The 19,234-nt window shown below is 33.6% G+C and overlaps 3 protein-coding genes across 6 annotated transcripts; all 3 read right to left on the bottom strand.

Moving 5' to 3' along the window:
- Nucleotides 1-404: 404 nt before the first annotated feature.
- On the bottom strand, nucleotides 405-3,526 carry LOC21395531 (5-amino-6-(5-phospho-D-ribitylamino)uracil phosphatase, chloroplastic). Of its 3 annotated transcripts, none has more exons than XM_024162550.1 (11): nucleotides 3,405-3,526; nucleotides 3,178-3,288; nucleotides 2,853-2,921; nucleotides 2,593-2,697; nucleotides 2,450-2,504; nucleotides 2,047-2,120; nucleotides 1,856-1,939; nucleotides 1,620-1,760; nucleotides 1,248-1,313; nucleotides 988-1,097; nucleotides 405-755 (listed from the first exon to the last, which is right to left on the bottom strand). In XM_024162550.1, exons 1-11 carry the CDS (start codon nucleotides 3,489-3,491, stop codon nucleotides 578-580), a joined length of 1,080 nt encoding a protein of 359 aa, XP_024018318.1. In that variant the 5' UTR covers nucleotides 3,492-3,526; the 3' UTR covers nucleotides 405-577. The 3 variants fall into 3 exon arrangements, with proteins under 3 accessions (XP_024018318.1, XP_024018324.1, XP_024018321.1); XM_024162556.1 differs by having other exon boundaries at nucleotides 405-746; XM_024162553.1 differs by having other exon boundaries at nucleotides 3,178-3,285.
- A 3,266-nt stretch (nucleotides 3,527-6,792) lies between these two features.
- Nucleotides 6,793-9,465, bottom strand: LOC21395530 (high mobility group B protein 3). The gene is made up of 8 exons (XM_024162628.1): nucleotides 9,454-9,465; nucleotides 9,257-9,411; nucleotides 8,988-9,143; nucleotides 8,741-8,828; nucleotides 8,129-8,209; nucleotides 7,510-7,554; nucleotides 7,365-7,403; nucleotides 6,793-7,241 (listed from the first exon to the last, which is right to left on the bottom strand). Exons 1-8 carry the CDS (start codon nucleotides 9,463-9,465, stop codon nucleotides 7,218-7,220), a joined length of 600 nt encoding a protein of 199 aa, XP_024018396.1. The 3' UTR covers nucleotides 6,793-7,217.
- Nucleotides 9,466-12,366: 2,901 nt separating this feature from the next.
- LOC21395529 (WEB family protein At2g40480) lies at nucleotides 12,367-15,966 on the bottom strand. Of its 2 annotated transcripts, XM_024162501.1 has the most exons (3): nucleotides 15,604-15,966; nucleotides 13,869-14,235; nucleotides 12,367-13,745 (listed from the first exon to the last, which is right to left on the bottom strand). In XM_024162501.1, the coding sequence occupies exons 1-3, from the start codon at nucleotides 15,889-15,891 to the stop codon at nucleotides 12,718-12,720; spliced, it is 1,683 nt and encodes a 560-aa protein (XP_024018269.1). In that variant the 5' UTR covers nucleotides 15,892-15,966; the 3' UTR covers nucleotides 12,367-12,717. The 2 variants fall into 2 exon arrangements, with proteins under 2 accessions (XP_024018269.1, XP_010087061.1); XM_010088759.2 differs by having other exon boundaries at nucleotides 12,367-14,235.
- Between the last annotated feature and the right edge of the window lie 3,268 nt (nucleotides 15,967-19,234).

The raw sequence follows: 19,234 nt of genomic DNA, 5'->3' as shown, positions 1-19,234 counted from the left end.
AAAAGTTATATGTGATTGTTTCTGAGAGTTTTTTACTGTAACAAAACTCGAATCGGTGAAATGAACGAAACCTTGATATACAAAGGTGCGATGAAAATGATAGAAAGAATTTTCACTTGTGCTTGGTTGTGGAGTTGGATCATGACGATTATCGCCATATGCAAAGACATCACGTGGATTAAGATTGTCGAAGGGGTGGTTCGGATGTTTTGGACGATTTTATATAATTGAATTGGTGAAATAAGACATTTATAAAATTAGTCCTAAATATTGGCCTAGCCTTTCATCTAGCATGATGTTACAGCTAAGATCAAAGTTTGTCTTAGCAAACCAATATGAGAATAAGTTTTTTCTAGAATATGATACATAGCAACAAAAGCGCAGAGCAGACACTAGGAGGAAAATATTATTTGATTCTAAATTTTTCTTTGATATATTGTTAAGAATTGGATGCATGATGCATCTAAATCATAAATTCATATACCTAAAAAAAATTAAAATTTACAACTGAAGAACGAAATGATGATCAGCTAGTAGATTGATTACAAGGAGATAGCGAGGAAGGACACAGAATGAATCAGAAAATTGTATCAATTGTAAGCTTCCTTTTAGGTGGAGATTTCTCAACTATCTGTTTTTGAAGGTCCATGAAAGTGGAACCTTTGTTGGCAAATAATCTCCTTAGGTTAATCACCGAAAGCTCATTGAAACTAGCAACTGCAAGATCCGCCTGCTCTAAATCATACCTGCAAATGCTAACACGAAAACATAAGCACGTATGAAAGCTATGAAACAATCATTTCAAAATTCCAGTCTTGATTTTTTAAGAGTTGTTACAGAAATGGGAAAGCACCTAAGTTCCATGCGTCTTCAAGAATCAACAGAAACAGTAATCATAAATACCAAAAGAATTTAAAGAAGAATTTTTCCATGTGCTTCTATCTATGATTTCAATATAATATTTTTGTTGACTTTGTGATTACTCACGCAGGGTGAGCGCCGATTAATGCAACAGCCATCATAGTGCAGTTGTGGGCAGCAGTTATGCCTCTTGGATCATCCTCAAACACCACACACTTGGATGGTTTCCGATCAAGCTACATGCAATGTTATGAGCATGGTTTAGCAAAAAAAAAAGGCAGGAAAGTAAATCAAGAATGTAAGTTAATTTGTTCTCGGTGTACTTTATAGCCGTCTTCTAGAATGCGTTGCACCAGTGAGTATTTATAAGGTGTCAGAGATGATACCTTAATAGCTGCGGAAAGAAATCTATGAGCTATGGATTCCATTCCATCTTCCTCTGTTACAATTGCCTGCAGCCAAAGTTGTAGTCAGCTGAAGCATTTCTACACCAATCCGATAATACTTGAAACATATTATATGGCTCAGAAACTCTTAAGTCCTAGCTTAATGGTCAGTTAACATTTGGTGTCATCTATATGATGTTCAGGGCATTTCACAAGTAAAGAAAAATAAGCCGTAAATGAAGGGACTCTATTATTTGGATTCCATTAAAAGAACTAATTGCAATGTTATGCTAGACTCTAGTCTGTAGCAACAGAATTTTCTACCAACAAATATGTACGCCAGAAAGAACATAACTCTTAAAGATCACAAACCTGAAAATACTTCTTGAGCCCCGTCCGATCTAAGGCTTCGACCATGTTTCTCCGATCAAGACTTGAAACTAAAGCACAAGGGATACGAGCAGTGGAAACAGCATCTAGCCATTCTCTGAGGCCCTCCACGGGTTTGTCAAGCTAATATAACGAGAAAGAGAGCAATAGAACGATATTAATATCTGCTTCCAAGGGATAACATGTGATCCGTAGAGCATACTTTTTCAAGAACTCACCCTCAGAAGATTTTCATAATATATCTGTGAAAATCTTAAAGCCAATCTGTCCACCTCGCTTTCAGCTTCATCCCACAGTAAAAGCTGAAAGTTAAAAGGACTTGTGAGAGACATTCAACAAGGGGGGAAAAGGTTGATGGTTAAAAAGGTAGTCAATACTCTTAATTCCTAAAATAACCAAATTCCCAAACCTTATGCAACACATGATCAGCACCTGCATATAGCATCACTCTTTGCAATTCACCATCTTCAGGAATTTCCTTTCCTACACACAAGATTGAAGATTCATTGTTTTAAGAGAAAAATGAGGTCCATAATCAGATCACAACAAACGAAGCCTGACTAGTTCAATTGAGCAGAAAAGAAAATGTATGTTTTCATATCAACTGAACCATGACCCAACTTTGAAAAGGAATTTACCAAGATTCTTAGCGCTGTGTGTATGTAGATGTACTCACTCACGCACGCACACGCACAGATATAAGAGAAATCTCATTCAATTAACATCAAAGATTTAGAGTATGGATTCTTCTCGCCACAGAAAGTGACCCCCATCACAAAGAACTCATGTTAAAGCAAAAATTTACGGCATACCTTCCTCTGAGGCCAGCTGCTTCCATGCTGCCAACTTCAAAGCCCGAGTATCCGCCTGAAACACATTATAATGCGGTAGTATGAGCTGACTACTTAGTAGATATTCAAGTCTCTCAATTACATTGCCAGGTTTGGAAATTTACCACAACGTTGTCAAATGAAAAAATAAGACCATAAGCTTCATCTGGCTTCATAGCATAGCGTATACGTTGAAGAAAACCTTCTTGCAACTTCTCATTCAAAAAATCCTATTTACAATTAGAGTTAACACTAGTTAAAGGCAATTCTCAGACACCTAAAACAAGTATAGTAATTTCATCAAATTCAATGAAATATCATGGTAGGACTTAGGAGGAATAGTTTAACTACTAAATAAATCAAATTAATCAGCTAAATTCCTTACCACATCAATCTTTAAAGGCCCATCTAGTCTAAAAGTCTCAAAACCTTCCCCATATTCAGCTCCAATAGCCTGGGAAAGGCAAACAAATAAAACCAACAATACATTTAATTAAATATAAATCGCTAAGAAAAAATAATAAAAGGGAAAATATAAAAATTAAAGCCAGAAAGTCATTAAAGCCTCTTAATATCCCCAGGGAAATTAAGGAAAACCCAGAAGCTGAAATTGAAAATTCCAATGCTATTTCTCAATATTCAGTAACATTCTTTTAAAAAATCAATACAGAAACAAACAGACGATTAAAAGGGGCAACAGGATTGAGAACCTCTTCCATGAAAAGCTTGTTGGGCGTGATGGAAAACCCATTTTCGTCGAATCCACAAGCGTTTCTGACCACCAAATGCTTCTTAATAAGGTCGAAACGCTTTAGTCTCTGCTGAAACGTGCGTAAACAAAAGCAATTAAGTTAAATGGTGATATTGAAGAAGAGAATTAAACGAGCGAAGAAAAGAATGAAAAAAAAAAATTAGAGAAGCGCATGAAAAGGCTTACAGAAAATCTGAGGTTTGAAGGGAATGAAGAGTGTGAAATAGGAGAAGAAGAAGTTGGACATGGAAGAAGTAGAGAAGCACTGTCCATGGAAAGAGAAACAATACGCTCGCGAAGCCGGTAGAATAGACGAAGCTACTTTTATTATTGGATTTTTTATAATATATATATATATATATATATATATAAGTAATCTTAATAAATATATCTGATATTCTTATCTTTTACTTTTAATTCATAATTAGTTAAATAATTACACAAATAAAAAAATATTTAAAAAAATAAAAAATAAAAATTTAGGTTTGAACACTCTTAAAAATAATTTTTTTATTTTTTTAAAAAAATACTTTTATTATTAGGAGTTCAATAACAATTTCTCTTTCTTTTTTTTTTTTACTCAAAATATGGTGTTGGTGGTGTGTTTTGCTTAAAATATTGTTTTTATCACTCTTATTAATACAAATGTCTAAAATATATTTTTAAAGCATACTCAAAATATCCCCTAAAATAATTATCAAAGTTCTTTTGCACTATTTGAATTAAGTTCATTTGCACCTTAAAAAAAGTTTGAGTTTGAACTCAAGTTACAACTTTATTTAAGTTTATGTTCTTTTATAAAATTTGAATTTGAACTTAAGTTTGGGGCTAAAATCTGAGTTCAAGTTCCCCCTTCAACTCAAACTCAAGTTAATGAATAATATTTTTTATATTCTTAAAAACGCTAAAACTTTTTCGTTTTAATTATGATTGAGATAATTTTTTTATGCGTTCACAACAAAAAGACGAATAAAACTCCATCCATATACTCTGTTAAAATTTTTCATCACCATTGAGTTTTTATTAAAATACTATCTAAATACAAATTCAAGTTTTGACCCACCCAAACTCAAATAGATTCTCAATTCAAACCATAACTCAAAATGTGCACATCCAAACACAAACTCAAATTAGAGTCTCAACTCAAACCATATTCAAATACACCTTAACTTAAATCAAGTCACCCTAACTCAAAAAATACAAATGAACAAGCCCTTGATTTGAGTTCCGATATGAATTTGAGTTGAAGCTGTAACTTAAGTTTGTAGTTGAATGTGCACATTTTAGTTATGGATTGAGTTGAAAATCTATTTAAGTTTGTATTTATTTGCACTAAAACTTGAGTTGTGAATAGTAAAAAATGAAGCGAATGTAATTATTTTTATTTGGAGTTTATTATTTAAATAAAAAAAATATTTTTTTAACTGTAGGATGTAACTTAAGTGAGGTGAGTTGAGGGAGGACTTGAACTTGAAAATTGGTGATTTACTTGAACTTAGATTCAAGTTTTGATTTGAGTTCACTTAAAAAGAATAACAACTTGAACCTGAACTTAAATTGTAACTTGAGTCCAATTTTTTGAGTTTGGGTGCAAAAAGAACACACCCTCTTAAAAATGTCATAACTTTTAATTCCGATTAAGATGATTCTTTCTTGTATGCGTTCACAATGAAGAGACGAATAAAACTCCACCCATATATCCTATTAAAATTTTCTATCATCATTGAGTTTTTATTAAATTACTATCAAAATACAAACTCAGGTTTTGACCCACTCAAACATAAACTCAAATAGATTCCTAATTCAAATCATAATTCAAATGTGCACATCCAAACACAAACTCAAATTAGATGCTCAACTCAAATCATACTCAAATACACTTGAACTCAAATTAAGATATGAACTTAAGTCACCCTAAGTCAAAAAGTGTAAAAGAAATTTATCTGAAAAATTTAAATAAAAAATTTAAAAATGTTTACATAAATATTCTAATAAAACAAATATTTGAGAGATTTTATTAATATTTTAGTTAATAATGTTTTAAATTGTATTTAAAGATTAGGAAGGGTAATCATTGTATTCTAAAAAAATTAATTATTTTACAAAATACTTTAATTATGATTTTATAAACACATGACAGTTTTGTTACATTTGTATAATATAAGAGGAATTATATGGTATTTAAGCAAAATAGTGGAGGTGTTTTAGGTATTATACTAATTAAACTTAACTGATGGGAAACGCATGAGATTTTTTGATTTGTTTGAGATATATATACTCGTGAAGATCCCGGTTCTGGTTCCTTTCGGCAAGTCAAATGATGACAAGTGGGGAAAAGCGTCAACAAAAGAAAAAAACGATAGCTAAAGGTTAAAACGACAACAATGAAAGAAATGACGACATGTGGGAAAAGACGTAAGAGAACAACAGCAAGTGAAGAAAACGAACGATTATGAAACATTTGGTTGAAAAAAACGACAACACGGTTGTATTTGGTTGCATTGTTGAAATACTGGTACAATGGCGATTATAACGGTAATAGAATGGGAAAGAGAACAAAACTTTTGTTTGAATATGTAATGGATGTAACTAACATTAATTTGATCAAAATACCCGAAGTTTTTAAATTAAAGGTACTATGCTCGGGTTTCTCTAAGGAGGGTGGCGCTTGGATTTCGGGAGAGAGGAGAGCGATGACTAAGGCCCGTTCACTTGCTGATTCGAATTTAGAATTCGAATTGAAATGTGATTTTATGTGAGAGCTTTTTACTATAGCAAAAAAATTAGATGTGATTGTTTGTGAGAGCTTTTTACTGTAGAAAAACTCAAATTTTAAACTCGAATATGCGAAGTGAACAGAGCCTAAGGTTATTGGGGGAGAGTTGGACAGGAGAAGATAAACTACGAATTGGTAAGGGGTAATTTAGGGCATATAGTTTTGGTATTGGAATGTCTTAACACCCAAGAAAGGCAATTTTATAAGTTTCATGGCATGATCATTCTATAGTAATGGGTATTCTTTAAGTTAAAAATCAAACAAAACAATTGAAAAACACTCTTTTAAGTAATGTCCATTTCATCCTCATGTTGATTATCACCAACCAAACCTGATCTGAAGTATAAACAAAGAAACATCAATGATTAAGATAAAAACTAACTCCAAAGTACAAAAGGTGAAACAACAACAAAAACGACAACAAAGGAAAAACTACTGCTGCGGGGAAAAAACAAAGACTCGGGGAGGAACGGCAGAAAAGGAAATTTTAAACGACAACAAAATGAAAAATAACAGCTTAGAGCAAAACGACAATAAATAAAGAGGGCAACGCACAAAAACAATTTTTGGTTATAATAGGATAAACGACTTCTGAAGTCTCGTGGGCAATAATGAGATGTCGTTTTGTAGGAATGAAAATGCGAGCGTCGTTTTCTTTGGAGTATGGGCTTGCTGGTTTCCGCTCTATGTATTTACGACCTGTCGTTTTTCTCATCGGACGATATGTCCTTTCTACATCTTCAACGAAAAAAAACGACATGTCTGATAAAAAATAAAAAATAAAACGACACGTTTATCCTTTGAAAGAGAATTGGATTGCATTTGCAATTGGCCAATAGTACGACAAAATGGGCGAAAGCACTCAACACATGAGGTTTCATGAACCTTAATTGAACCTTACAACGAGCGAATTTGTAGCGAAGTAAATGGAATGGATTGCCATTGCAATTTACAAGAAATAACAACCCGCTTCCTCAAGATTACCAAAACACTTTGACCCAAATTCCTATATTCTCCCAAGAAAAAAAGAAGAAAAGAAAATAGAAATTCCTAATGTTACTGTACAATAGCCAAAATGACTTGCCTTTGAGAAGATAGGTAATAGTTAAACTTCTAGCACCATCTCAATTTTCCATCTTCACAAACCGGACGGTGGTTCCATTACCCAAATTTTTGACAAAAATAGACCTCAAAAAGCCTTTCCAAACTTCACTTTGAAGTTTTTAAATAAGCCAGTCATCCCTTGCCTGTTCCATGAAGTGAGAAAAAGGAAAATATTAGAAGTCAATAAGCAAAAAGGAATCTGGCTTTGACTTAATCATGTAAATGAATTCATAATCTCAGAGCTTTTTTATGCAAAGTCAAAGTACCACATAAGTGTGCCATCCAGAATCTGAACAGTCTTCCCACTGTTATTTATAAATAGAAAAAAGTTTTAGTTTAGTAAGACATCAATCCACCAAACTTCCTAGCAAAACGTTATAAATAATTCTGAGTTTTTGGAAGTAGACATACTGGATAAATCTTCTGAACTGCTGTCGAATCTGCCTCATTGTCAATCTGCAAACAAGGAGCCAAACATCAACTTGCTCAACTGTCCCAATTTAGAAACCAAAGAAATAAAATAAAATAAGGAGATTCTACACCAGGTCTTTGTTTTTCAGCCATTAGATCAATATAAAAAACTTTTTGTACTCATACTTTTTTAATTTGATGTGTTTTTTATTAGATCTAACAGGTCAGAAATGTGAACAACCAATAGGAGGCCCTACTGTAGCATAAATCAGTTTACCGATAGGAGGTAAACTTGGTTTCTAAAATTGAAGATAGAAAGAAGACAATTCACTAAAGCTTTGTGATAGAGGATAAAATTTTTCATTGAAAATGGAATTTGGTGGTATAAAAGGACATCAACGGAAAAGGAGCAAATAAATGGACATCAACGGAAAAGGAGCAATTATAGTAAACTAACCAAATAAGGAAACACCTTTCTAAATTCAAGTTTTTTAGGCTTTCATCATATCAATGTTCATAGAGCTCTCTAAGCAATTCAGCAAAGCAAATTTTGAGTTAGTTATGATGAAGTTGTGACATTAAGAAGGAGCACTTATAAGATGACACGGTCCAATTTTACCTCTGAATTCACCTCTTCAACCAAGCCTTTGTAGTAAGCAGAGTCCACCCTAGCAGCTTTCCTGACATATGGTTGCCTCTCCTAATAAATAAACAGTCCAAGAAAACATTATTAAGCTTTTAAGAAGATTAAGATCCTTTTATTCTTGGGTCAATATCATAAATGGTCCATGAAGTTTACTGTCCATTCCACTTTAGCCTCTAACTTTTAAAGCATTCCAAACTTAATTCCCAATGGATCAGTTTGTTTTAGTTTTAGGCTTTTTCGTCAGTTGGATGTTAAAAACATAACAATGTATAGATAACATTCAGTTAGCCTAGTATTATTTTACATTTTTGCATTAGAATCACATGCGTGTGTTCTATTAGTAAAGTACTATCTTCTCTCAGCATCACATGCATTCTATCGTCTTTTTTACATTCAACTAATAAAAAAGGACTAAAACTTAAAACAAATGATTAATTAGGAATGAGTTTTGAGATGTTTTAAATGTCAAGGACCCAAGTAAGATTGATGATAAAGTTCAGAGACGATTTATGAGATTAATCCTTTATTATTCCAATAACCAAGGAGTAGAATATGCATATTACATATATTTCCAAATAGATTTACCTCCTTGGACATGTTCTTCCAAGTCTCAAAACCTTTCCGATCAATTTCAATCGAATCTCCACTTTCACATGTTTTCTTAAACTCTTCCCTAAAACAAACATATTATCAAGCCCATATATTATGCTCACTACACATATACAATATTAGTAATGCTATTAACGACGGTTAAATACTTAAATACACACTTAACGATAAAAATCAAACAAGTAATAAACCTTAAATGAGAGATGAAAAACAAAAAACGTACATGAAGAAACAAAAGGGCGATCTGGGCTGGTCCCAGAATCTCCCCTTTTGAACATTTGGGCTCTTTTGTATTCCTCTGAACCTTTTCACCTTCTGACTCGACTCGCACTCGTGCATGTCAGCCAAAGAAATCGCGACCGAGACGCCGCACCTAGGGCTTCAATGTATATAAACACAGTAATCGTTACCACAAACCTTCAAACAACAAAAATAGGAAAAAAATAATGACAAATGAAAAAGATGTAGTTTTATTAGTTCGTGTTGATATACCAGTTCCGGAAGGCACTTCCGTCAGGAGCGCGAGGAATCGCACGGACCCTTTTACGGGTCCGAGGCGTAATCGCCATTAAAGCTCCAATTCGAGCTCCGCTCTGCTTTCTCTGTAACCACTTTTTTTTTAGCCTTTTCAACTTCTGGCTTTTCCACTAATGCTTGTGTTTTCCATTAACAGTGGAAGACAAGATCACCATAAACTCCATTTTGTCCTTTGATTAATGGGTCTTGCTAATATGCGCCGAAGGTTAACACTAATAACGCGGAGCATTTTAGTGGAAGCAACGTTGTCTCTGCTAAATTGCGCTGACACTTTGGCGCGGAACCGGGTAGTTTGGGGTGGAAAATGAAAAAGACGAAAAGAAATACAGGAAAATTTTGTGGAAACATTCCTTCCCCGCGGTGATTCTTTTCGGCCTTTGGGAATATATAACAGTATTGTTGTTTATTTTATAATTTAAATTTAAAATTTAAAATTTATTACAATAATTTTTTTTTAAAATAATTATATTTAATTTTTATATTATAATAAAAAATTTTCATATAAAATTATATGTAAGGTTTTTGACTAGTCACTTAGAAAGTACTTAACCGAAACGGTAGTTATATAATTCTATATAAATTATGTATATTTATATATAAATTATGTATATTTATATATAAAATCATATATATTTACATATTAAGTTATAAAAAATGATAATATATATTAATTCTCAAAATATATATATTTTATAGCAATTAATAAATACATAACATGAATATATATAATTAATTTGTTATATTTCATATTAAATATACGTAATTTTATATATAAATATACATAATTTATATATAAATATACATAATTTATATAAAATTATAAAAATTGCCATTCTAATCAAGGACTTTTTAAGTGTTGACGAGAGACAATTTCATATATCTTAATTTAAATTACCCTTAATGAATAGAAAAAAATCATTGATGGTAGATTAACTAATCATAAATTGACACGTAAGGCCTTTTTAAGACATGTTGTTGACGTGTGAGTTGATGGTTGGTTAGGGGGATTAATAATGAGAAGCTGTTGAGTACAGAAGACAACTGAGGAGGACACATGTCCTGGTACTCGGGCATGCGCGACTGGAAGATATATGAATTATCCAAATCACCCTTCACTCAAGCAGGAATTACAGAAATGTCACCTGTAAGTCTATACCAGATTATCTATAGAGTATTGAGATATCAATTGTATCATGTCATGTTGGTCCATTAACTAGGCCTAAACATGTTTCATGTTATGTTGGACTTTGCCTATTAAAACTTTGGTGTTATGCTCGTGTTAGTCTAATATTAAAAGCTTTAAAGTTTGTTTGATTCATAAATTCAAACAAAGTAATTATTACTTTTGATTTTAAAAATTTAAAGTTTTATCACATTAAACAAACAACCGCTTAGGTTTGGTCTGAATCATAACTTGAAGCACATCTCATGCTCCTGCAGTGCCGGGCTTGATATGTTTGTAAAGGTCGGTGGTCATTAATGTTATATTTAAAAGTTTAATGAGCAAAATGACACTTTGTATTTCTCAAGGGTTAAAATTGGAATCAACACATTAATTTTCTCAAATTATCTTTATTAAAAGCACCGCCTCACACGCTAATTCATGAATGGATCGAAAGTATAACGTTTGTAAAACTTAAGAATCATTGATATAATATTTGAAAGTTTAGGAGGTAAAATGAGACAAATAATACTCTCCTAATGCCAAAATTGAAATCAACATTTAGATCTAAATAGATGGGATCGTGGGTTCGTGCGAAACAACACTTGAATTGAACAAATTGTAAAGTGAGTGAAAATTACTCCGAGGTAGGTGAATAGTGGTCCAAAATGGAAGAAACCTAACTTGTTAAAGATAAATAGGGGAAAAAAAAGTTTATATGTATAAGTAAAAGTTTCAATGTTTCATCATTAACTTCTTCGAGCATGAATGAAAAAGAAAAAAACAAAATCGAGAGGTCCGAGGTCATTTGTTATCCAGGTTAACAGTGAAACATTCCATTTCAAAATTAAATTCTTCGTAGTTAAAAAATTATCCATATTCCCTGTTCAGACATCCCGGAGAATGCTGAGTGAAAATTCAAAAGAAAATGGAAACGGAAAATATCAGAATTTCATTCTTGAATGTAATATTTAACCTTGGCAATTCTTTGTGTCAAACTAATTAGCTACACAGATAAGTAATCTTCAGTGTTATGTTTTGAAGATACTGTAAGAAAGCTTTTAGAATTTTTTTTTTTTTTTTTTGATAATGAAAACTTCTAGAAATTGATTTTAGCTAGTTTGTTATACTATTAAATGGTTACGTTTACCATGCAAGGTTACGCTAAATTTACGTCCAAACCAGTTCGTTGCTCCAAAACAGATAGCACAAAAAGAGTTTGGACGACTGAGGATTAGCCGCGTTTCTTAAGAAAAACTCTATTAAATCGAAACCTACACTTTGGAGAAGAAAATTGGATAATAAATTATTATAGTGCGCGTATTAGCATTATCTCCATTCTAGTAGTTTTAAGAGCTTCGGTTGAGACTTTTATACTCTGCCACGACCCACGAGTACATAAAGTGCACGTTGACAAGGTATTGATCTTATATTCCTTCATACATTTGTATACATATGTATGTACACAAGTATATATGTGTATTGAATGAATCAATGCACAGCACACACTGGTTCTTCTGCGATAAGCAACCTTTGATTTTTTCAAATTTGATCACCATGCACTGAGTTTTGCACTTTATACTGTTTCCACATTAGTCAAATACTACTATTCCTTGCATTATTTGTCTTCACAATCTAATATGAGGGCTTTTGACAAATATTTTATTGTTTATTAACATAATATATATATATATATATAAATATTTACGGATAAGGCGTATAACGGAGCGGCTGAAAGTTGGAACTGCATGTAAGCATTAATGTAAGATGTACTGAATTTAGTTCTTAGTTGTTGCATGCCTATAAGGCTAGAAAGAAGAGTTTTCGTAAGATGTCAGAGACTCAGAGGTTTCACAACCAATGTGAAATTAATAGATGGCAACAAACAAACAGCTTAGTCAGAGATTCAACAGGGGAAAATTCTTTATATAAGCAGAAAAAGTTCACTCCAAATCAATCCCATCTCCGTTGACCTCAATTTCACAAATACAAATCAACCCAATCACGTAACAAACTTTACAGTACTATAGAGACACTAAACACATCATATTTACTAACACTATTACATAAGCAAAAACCACATCAAATTAACCAAACAAACAAGAAATCATTGCTGGTGGCCAAGCAGGGTACCTAGATCAAAGTTGAAAAATGCTCGACGCATGCACCACTAGTGTCTATAACCACGAAGTGGGCCATATATAGTAGGACCCAAACATTACCGGTACTCCCTAGCATTGTTCGTGAAAGCCTATCACATTGGATTCAAAGTATGCATCTTCTTCTTGCTTGGCTTTGTCAAAGGAAGCGAAATCTGGATGAACCCGAACTTCTTCCTCTGCGACAAGTACTGCTTCTGATTGTCACTCCCATCTTTCTCAGCTTTTGAAGGAAACGTCAAGTCCTCCCTCAGCGCTTGAAGCATTTCGCTCAAAGCCACTTTGTGCGTCTCATTGTGGCCACTCTGATCCCTTCTCCTCCCATAATCTTCACTCCCAACTTGCTTCTTGCTCAGCACATCTCGCATCGAAACCGTCGTTTTCAAAACAGGCTTCGGGACATTGTTGTCCACCAAAACCTGACTGTGCTCATCGCTCAGTGGAGAGTCCTTGTGATGATCATGATCGGCTGGATGGAAGATGTTGATTCTAGGAGAGTTATAGGCCGACTGCATTCGCTTCCGATCGTGCTCGGGAATCCACCTGTTGAGAGCCTCTTCAACAGCAAGTTGCTTCCTGTTTGCAATCTCCACTCTGTTCAAGGCCTCCTCCAAGGCCACTTTGCTGAACTTAACCTCTTCCGTGGCTTCCTTTAGCTTTCTCATGACCGAATTCTTCGAAGAATGAGCTTCGTCGACATGAAGCATGGCGTCGGCAAGCTTTTTTCTTGACCAGTTTGATGCATCTTGTCCTCTATAGTTCAGTGGAGACTGCACTCTAAAGTTGAAGCTCATTTTGTCAGGCTCAGAGAGGAGAAACTCCGACGGGTTCTCCCTGGTCGTCAGCGCCTTGATCTCCGCCAGAGCAACAGCCTCTGCCGCCTTGGCGGCTTCTCCCATCTTTTTAGCCGCAACCCACCTCATCTCAGCAGTCTTCACGCAGGCTGGCAGTACTGCTCTTGACGAGAGCACTTCAGATTTTGTAGCCGCCACATGATTATGATCCATTTTCACAAAGGATTGATCTTCCCTTGAATCGGATTTCGAATGCTCGAAGAATCTACTATTCTCCACAATATGATGATCCTGCTGATGATCCGGATCCTCCAGTACTGGCAACACCCCTGCAAACTTTGTTGAAGTTAGCCTCTCTCGGGTCTTTTCAATTAATTCTTTCTCTTTTTTCATTTTCTTAGTTAAAGTGTCAACAGAGGTTTGAATCACCCCTAGATCGTTTATTGTTTTACCAAGGTTCATTTTTGCTCGTTTCAACTCCATAAGGATCATATCTGGTGAAGAAATTGGGCAAGGACTTGAATTTCCCATGTTAGCCAAATTTTTATAGTCCTTGTTGTTGTTGTTGTTGTTCATTTCTTTGATATGAGGAGTTGAAATATTGTGTTGATGTTCATCTGAATTGGAGTGATCTTGTGGAACTGCCATGCATTTCAAAGCACCTGTCTGGAGCTGTCGTTTTAGATCCTCCACAATCTTTTTTGTCGTCGTAAGTTCTTCAAGGACATCAAGTGTTTCAAGTTCTTTTACAATCAGATCCTTCTCTAACTCTGCTGCTTGTTCCTCCACTTTCTTTATGTCAAATTCTTCATTCTCATGCTGATCGATCATAACAACCCAATTGCTTATTCAGTAAACGCATAAAGGGAAGGGGAAAAAAAAAAATTTACAATGCTACTTTTTTTGTTTCTCTAAATGCATTTGCCAAAACATGTACTATTTTTCACTTGGTGTCAAAGGGTTAAAATATGTCTCAAAATAACAAGGAAGAACTTAGTGAGTTATAAAAATTCAAGGGACTAAAAATGTAATAGAAATTTGTAAGAACGATGACAACTTGAATTAGAAAAAAATGGAAGACATTTTAATGTTTTGAAGATTGGGAAAATGGAAGTGTGATCAAGTAGCAGAAATATAGCGGGTATACACTAAGAATTAAATATTTCAGTCGAAAAAAAGAGTAGAATGAAGTATACTGTTTTGTGATTATCCAAAAAAAAAAAGAGTACTGTGGAAGGAAAAAGAAAAGGATAAAAAAGAAGGATCTAAAACTAATAGTGGGTACCCAAAACGAGGAAAAAAAAAGGGAAAGGAAACTTTAATTACAGAAACCATTCAGGCCGAGTGGTCCAGAACATATTTATGAAGTACTTTTTCTTGTTACTTCACTTTCAGTGGGATACAAAAGTTTTGTAGTCTTACTTTTAAAAGAAATCAGTATTAATCGGGCAGATCCTGGCCATTTACCAACGATTTTCATCCAACTGAACAGTGAAAAAAACCAGCAAAATATTCCCAAAAAAAAAAAAAAAAAAGTTAGGGGCTTTGCTTGGATGCAAAATATTTACTTTTTATGCTTAAGAAGATCGCACACTTAATTTCACTTTTAGACTAAAAACAGCGTAAAAACGCATCCAAGGGAAAGTAGGCCAAATCAAAGGTCTTAATTTTCACTGTATGGCCATCAATCCGACTGGTCGAAAAGGAAGAAAACACAAAATACCAAAACATAAATGTGGCAAGTAAACTCCCAAGTGGTCATGTCTTCCAATGTTGCCTTGTAAGACCAAATGTCTTCTAAATAAACCTAGAAACTAAATGGAGGTGCAAAGTTATTGCAAATGATGCTGCTCTAGTGCTCTTGAATTACAGTTCCGATGAATAGAACATTCGACAAATTAGAAGTGTCATCAGGGACTAGGAACAACCGAGGAAACAAAACTAAAAAGCGTTTAATTTTATAATAATTTTCTCTTGGTTTAACGAAAGCTTGATAGTAATACTATATAGAAACTAGCGTACCTAATTGTAATAGACTGCTTTGTATATCCTCTACTAAAAGAAGAAACTTAAAAACAAGTATTGCATGGTTAATGGTTTCTGTTTCATGAAAACACACACAATGCAAAACTTACGTAGTCCATTCAAAAGAAAGAAAAAAAAAAAAAAAAAAAAAAAACCACTTACGTAGTTATCTCCGAACTTGTACATTGGCACCCAAGACCCGTGGCCACCAAACCGGGTGACGGCTTCCATGACGGATCCGAACGGTGGTGACGTATCGATCTCCGCTCTCATGTTCACCTTCCTTATCCCGGGCCTAATCGGGCTCGGACACTCTCCCGGCCCATGGCATTGGCCCGAGCAGACAGAGAAATGCAGAAGCCGATCGGCCCCTGCATCGGACCTTATCTCCCTTATTCCCGGCGTCCCCGGAACCGCCTCGGACGGCGAGTTCAGCGCCGGTTGCGCCATTTACCGATGGAGCACCAAAATCTCAGCCCAGGATATTAGTAATTTATTCCACAGCCAAACTAAGAACTCTGGGTTTAGGACGAGCACAAAAGACATAGTGGGAAAAAGAGAGCTTCGAGATTTTATGTGATATCGAAGATGATGGCAATGTGATGATGATGTTTGGAGAAAGGGACCGAGTCAGGCGACTCGGTCGGTAAAAAGAATGGTCCAGTGGGGGCAACCGAGTCGACTCGGTGATGAGAAAAGTTAGTGGTCCGACTTAGTTGCGGTTGTCCACGTGTAAGAATGTGATTGAATAAGGTGCCAATGTTTTTAAATTCTGAGCCAGTAAGGAGTTCACACGTACGGTGGATTAGTGGGGACGAGGACTAGGGAATCAGCGTCGTTGACTGGTTTTATATTTCTTTTGTTAACTGATTTTTGTGTAATTTATTATTTTTTTTTTGTGAAGGATTTTTGAGCGTGAATTGCGGTTTCAGAACCCAAAAAAGGGCTTTGTTTGTGCCTTGAGAGTTGAAGCTATGATTGACTTTCAAAAGGAAAGGAAAGTTTTAGCTGCCGGTTGGTAACTTTATGTTTGTTTTCGTTTCTCATTTTTTGATTTTAGGAAAAGCGCGTTTCTTTTTATTTTTTCCTTTTTTGGTGTAAAGTAAAAGTGATCAAACGTGAAAAATAAATGCAATAAGCTTTTGCTTTTTATGTGGTCGAAAATCCCATGAATTTCCCAATTTCTTTTCATACTATAATGTATTTTTATCCTTTTTTTTGGTTGCTAAGAACATTTTCTCTTAAAGTTTATGAGTGTTTGTTCGCAAAAAGAATTAGTGTTTGGTTTAATAATTCGTGTTATGGTTTGAATTATAGTTCGTGACTTGTTACAGTGTTTTTTCTTACAAAAAATATATGTAAATCAAGAATAATTATGAATCATGATTCTAAATCTATCAATCAAATGTCAACTTAATCTTTTTTCACGGTCGTCTTACAAGCAATTTATTTGACATTGCATGATGGAAAAATGAACACGAACCGTTAAAATTTTAGCAGCTCAAACTTTTTTTTTTTCCCACGATCATTCAAAATTTGAAAAAGCGTTTACATTGAAAGGCCACCAATTCTGTTGGTGATAGCAGTGAAATTAATGCATGTATCCGTGCGTTTTCATAATCTAGAAGAAACGTGGAAAAAATAATATTCGAACTCAAACAAACAACACTTTGTTTGATCTCATTTCAATAAATTAATTAAAGAAGTTTTGTGGGAATAAATATATGTGTCTAGATGCAGTTAAAAATAAAAAGAGCGATCATTATTACCATTTGTGCATCACTTTTGACTTTATAAACGGTCATAATTAATATACGTTCTTAAACAAAGCAAAACCTTTTCCCTTTTACCTGAAAAACATGATATAGAATAGAAATATTGTACGAGCTAGATTAAACCAATTTTATTTTAAAAGGTAAAATATTCAATTCGCTCGGTTTTTATTGGTGAAATTCAAGGATTATAATGTGTTAAAAGAATTTAACAGATTAAATACAATAATTTCTCCCAATATCTTTCTTGTGATTTGAATAAACAGCGTTATTAATTCTCTTCGCAACTCAAGCAAAATGATCTGAATAATGCCAAAATAGTCACTTCCGTTAATAATAATCTCACTCACTGCTACTCATAATTTCTTGCAACAAATTGTGTACTCTATCATAATTAGCTAGAATGATCTATTATTATATTCTTTCATTTTGTCTTTAACTACATCTTTTTCTGTCCCACCCTTTGGTGCGACTGCTCCATCGGCACATAGATTGAAACTTTTTTTTTTCTTTCAAAGAAAATATAAGTATCGACTGTAATTAAGGAGACGTTTATTTTCTATATTTATTATTGTTTATTATAATATTTTTTTTATAAAAAATACATGTAAAACGAGAATAATTTTAAATTTATGAATTAAACGTCTACTACGTCTCATCTATGACATTGTTCGACTTTTTTTTTTCTTTCAAAGAAAATATAAGTATCGACTGTAATTAAGGAGACGTTTATTTTCTATATTTATTATTGTTTATTATAATATTTTTTTTATAAAAAATACATGTAAAACGAGAATAATTTTAAATTTATGAATTAAACGTCTACTACGTCTCATCTATGACATTGTTCGACACTTGAATATAGTTCTTGGATTTTTTTTTTGCCAGATTTGAATATAATGAATATTTCAGCGGCCAATTAATGTTACGTCCCTTAACTAACTTCATGCTGGTCGGTCAAAGCTTAAACAAACTGTAGGCGTTTTTTTTTTTCCTTTAAAATTCTCATGCATGTTACTAAAACTTTGGCGTTGAATTTAGTGATTTTTACAATATTAGTGCATCGAAATAAGAAATTTAACCCTTTTTTTTTTCCTTGCGCGGCAGTTACCAGAGACTTCTACATGATATATATAATCAAAATCTGATTAGAACAAAAGAGAAAGGCAACAAGTACACATGAATCAAGGACCTAGCTTGTCCATCAAACAAAAAAAAGGAGCAACAAAAAGGAGTTTGTACATGTGATTTATGGTTTTCAGGTTCCGTTTATTACGCACGGGAACATGGTCCGCCAAAAATTTTAAATTCATAACTTTCATGCTCAAGCTTTCCACTTTTGTAAGTAATAAATAATTGATCAACTAAGGGTGGCAATTGATATTGGGAAGTGCCCGTCTATTAACTGTGCCAATATATTTATATCCTTTTCTTCCAAAATAATAATGATAATATTAACAATAAGTGTGCCAAAATGTTTCTACCGTATGGACGTACAACACATTGGTTAACCCTTCGGATTTTTTTTTTTTTTTTTTTTTTTTTTTTTTTTCATTTTTTTGAAGTAAAGGAGATGTTTTATGTAAGGGATAAGAGTGGACACTCTCAAATAAGTCAAGTATATATACTAGAAGGGATCAATAGGTTTTTGTTCAGCACATTTTTTTGTTTAAAAAAAAGATTCAATAGTGTTCTCACGTTCCGGCCCAGTGATCACTTAATCATTCGATATTTTTTTTGAAAAATCCCTAATTTACTGTAGTGAGACCAATTACTTGATTATATGGGGGTCCTCGTTGAGGTTAAATAGTAGTTCATACTTTGTTCAGTTAATTAACATAGTTATATATGACTATATATAACGTCAACAATAATCAATCTACTAAAGTTTTATACAATCAATAATGAAATTAATTTTCAAATCTATATATGGATCTAATATCATTTGATGATTAGATCATTTCATTATATAATCTTACAAGTTACAACAATATGATGCGTCACCTTAATTTCATATAGCA

Source organism: Morus notabilis, unplaced genomic scaffold (assembly GCF_000414095.1).
Source record: "Morus notabilis unplaced genomic scaffold, ASM41409v2 Scaffold65, whole genome shotgun sequence".
Classification (NCBI taxonomy): Eukaryota; Viridiplantae; Streptophyta; class Magnoliopsida; order Rosales; family Moraceae; genus Morus; species Morus notabilis.
Note: the sequence above shows the minus strand (reverse complement) of the source record. Positions and strands in the feature narration are given on the sequence as shown.

Excerpts from the sequence above, each read along its gene's own strand:
- LOC21395530 (XM_024162628.1), bottom strand. Across the intron at positions 7,404-7,509 it reads CAGTTCAGAAGATTTATCCA|TGGGAAGACTGTTCAGATTC; the intron begins GTATGTCTACTT and ends TATAAATAACAG. Across the intron at positions 7,242-7,364 it reads CTGGATGGCACACTTATGTG|GCAAGGGATGACTGGCTTAT; the intron begins GTACTTTGACTT and ends TTCATGGAACAG.
- LOC21395529 (XM_010088759.2), bottom strand. The coding sequence starts at position 15,891 with ATGGCGCAACCGGCGCTGAACTCGCCGTCCGAGGCGGTTCCGGGGACG. Across the intron at positions 14,236-15,603 it reads ACAAGTTCGGAGATAACTAC|CATGAGAATGAAGAATTTGA; the intron begins GTAAGTGGTTTT and ends ATGATCGATCAG.
- LOC21395531 (XM_024162550.1), bottom strand. The coding sequence starts at position 3,491 with ATGGACAGTGCTTCTCTACTTCTTCCATGTCCAACTTCTTCTTCTCCT. Across the intron at positions 2,121-2,449 it reads GCAGCTGGCCTCAGAGGAAG|GAAAGGAAATTCCTGAAGAT; the intron begins GTATGCCGTAAA and ends TCTTGTGTGTAG. Across the intron at positions 1,098-1,247 it reads TTCTTTCCGCAGCTATTAAG|CTTGATCGGAAACCATCCAA; the intron begins GTATCATCTCTG and ends CATTGCATGTAG.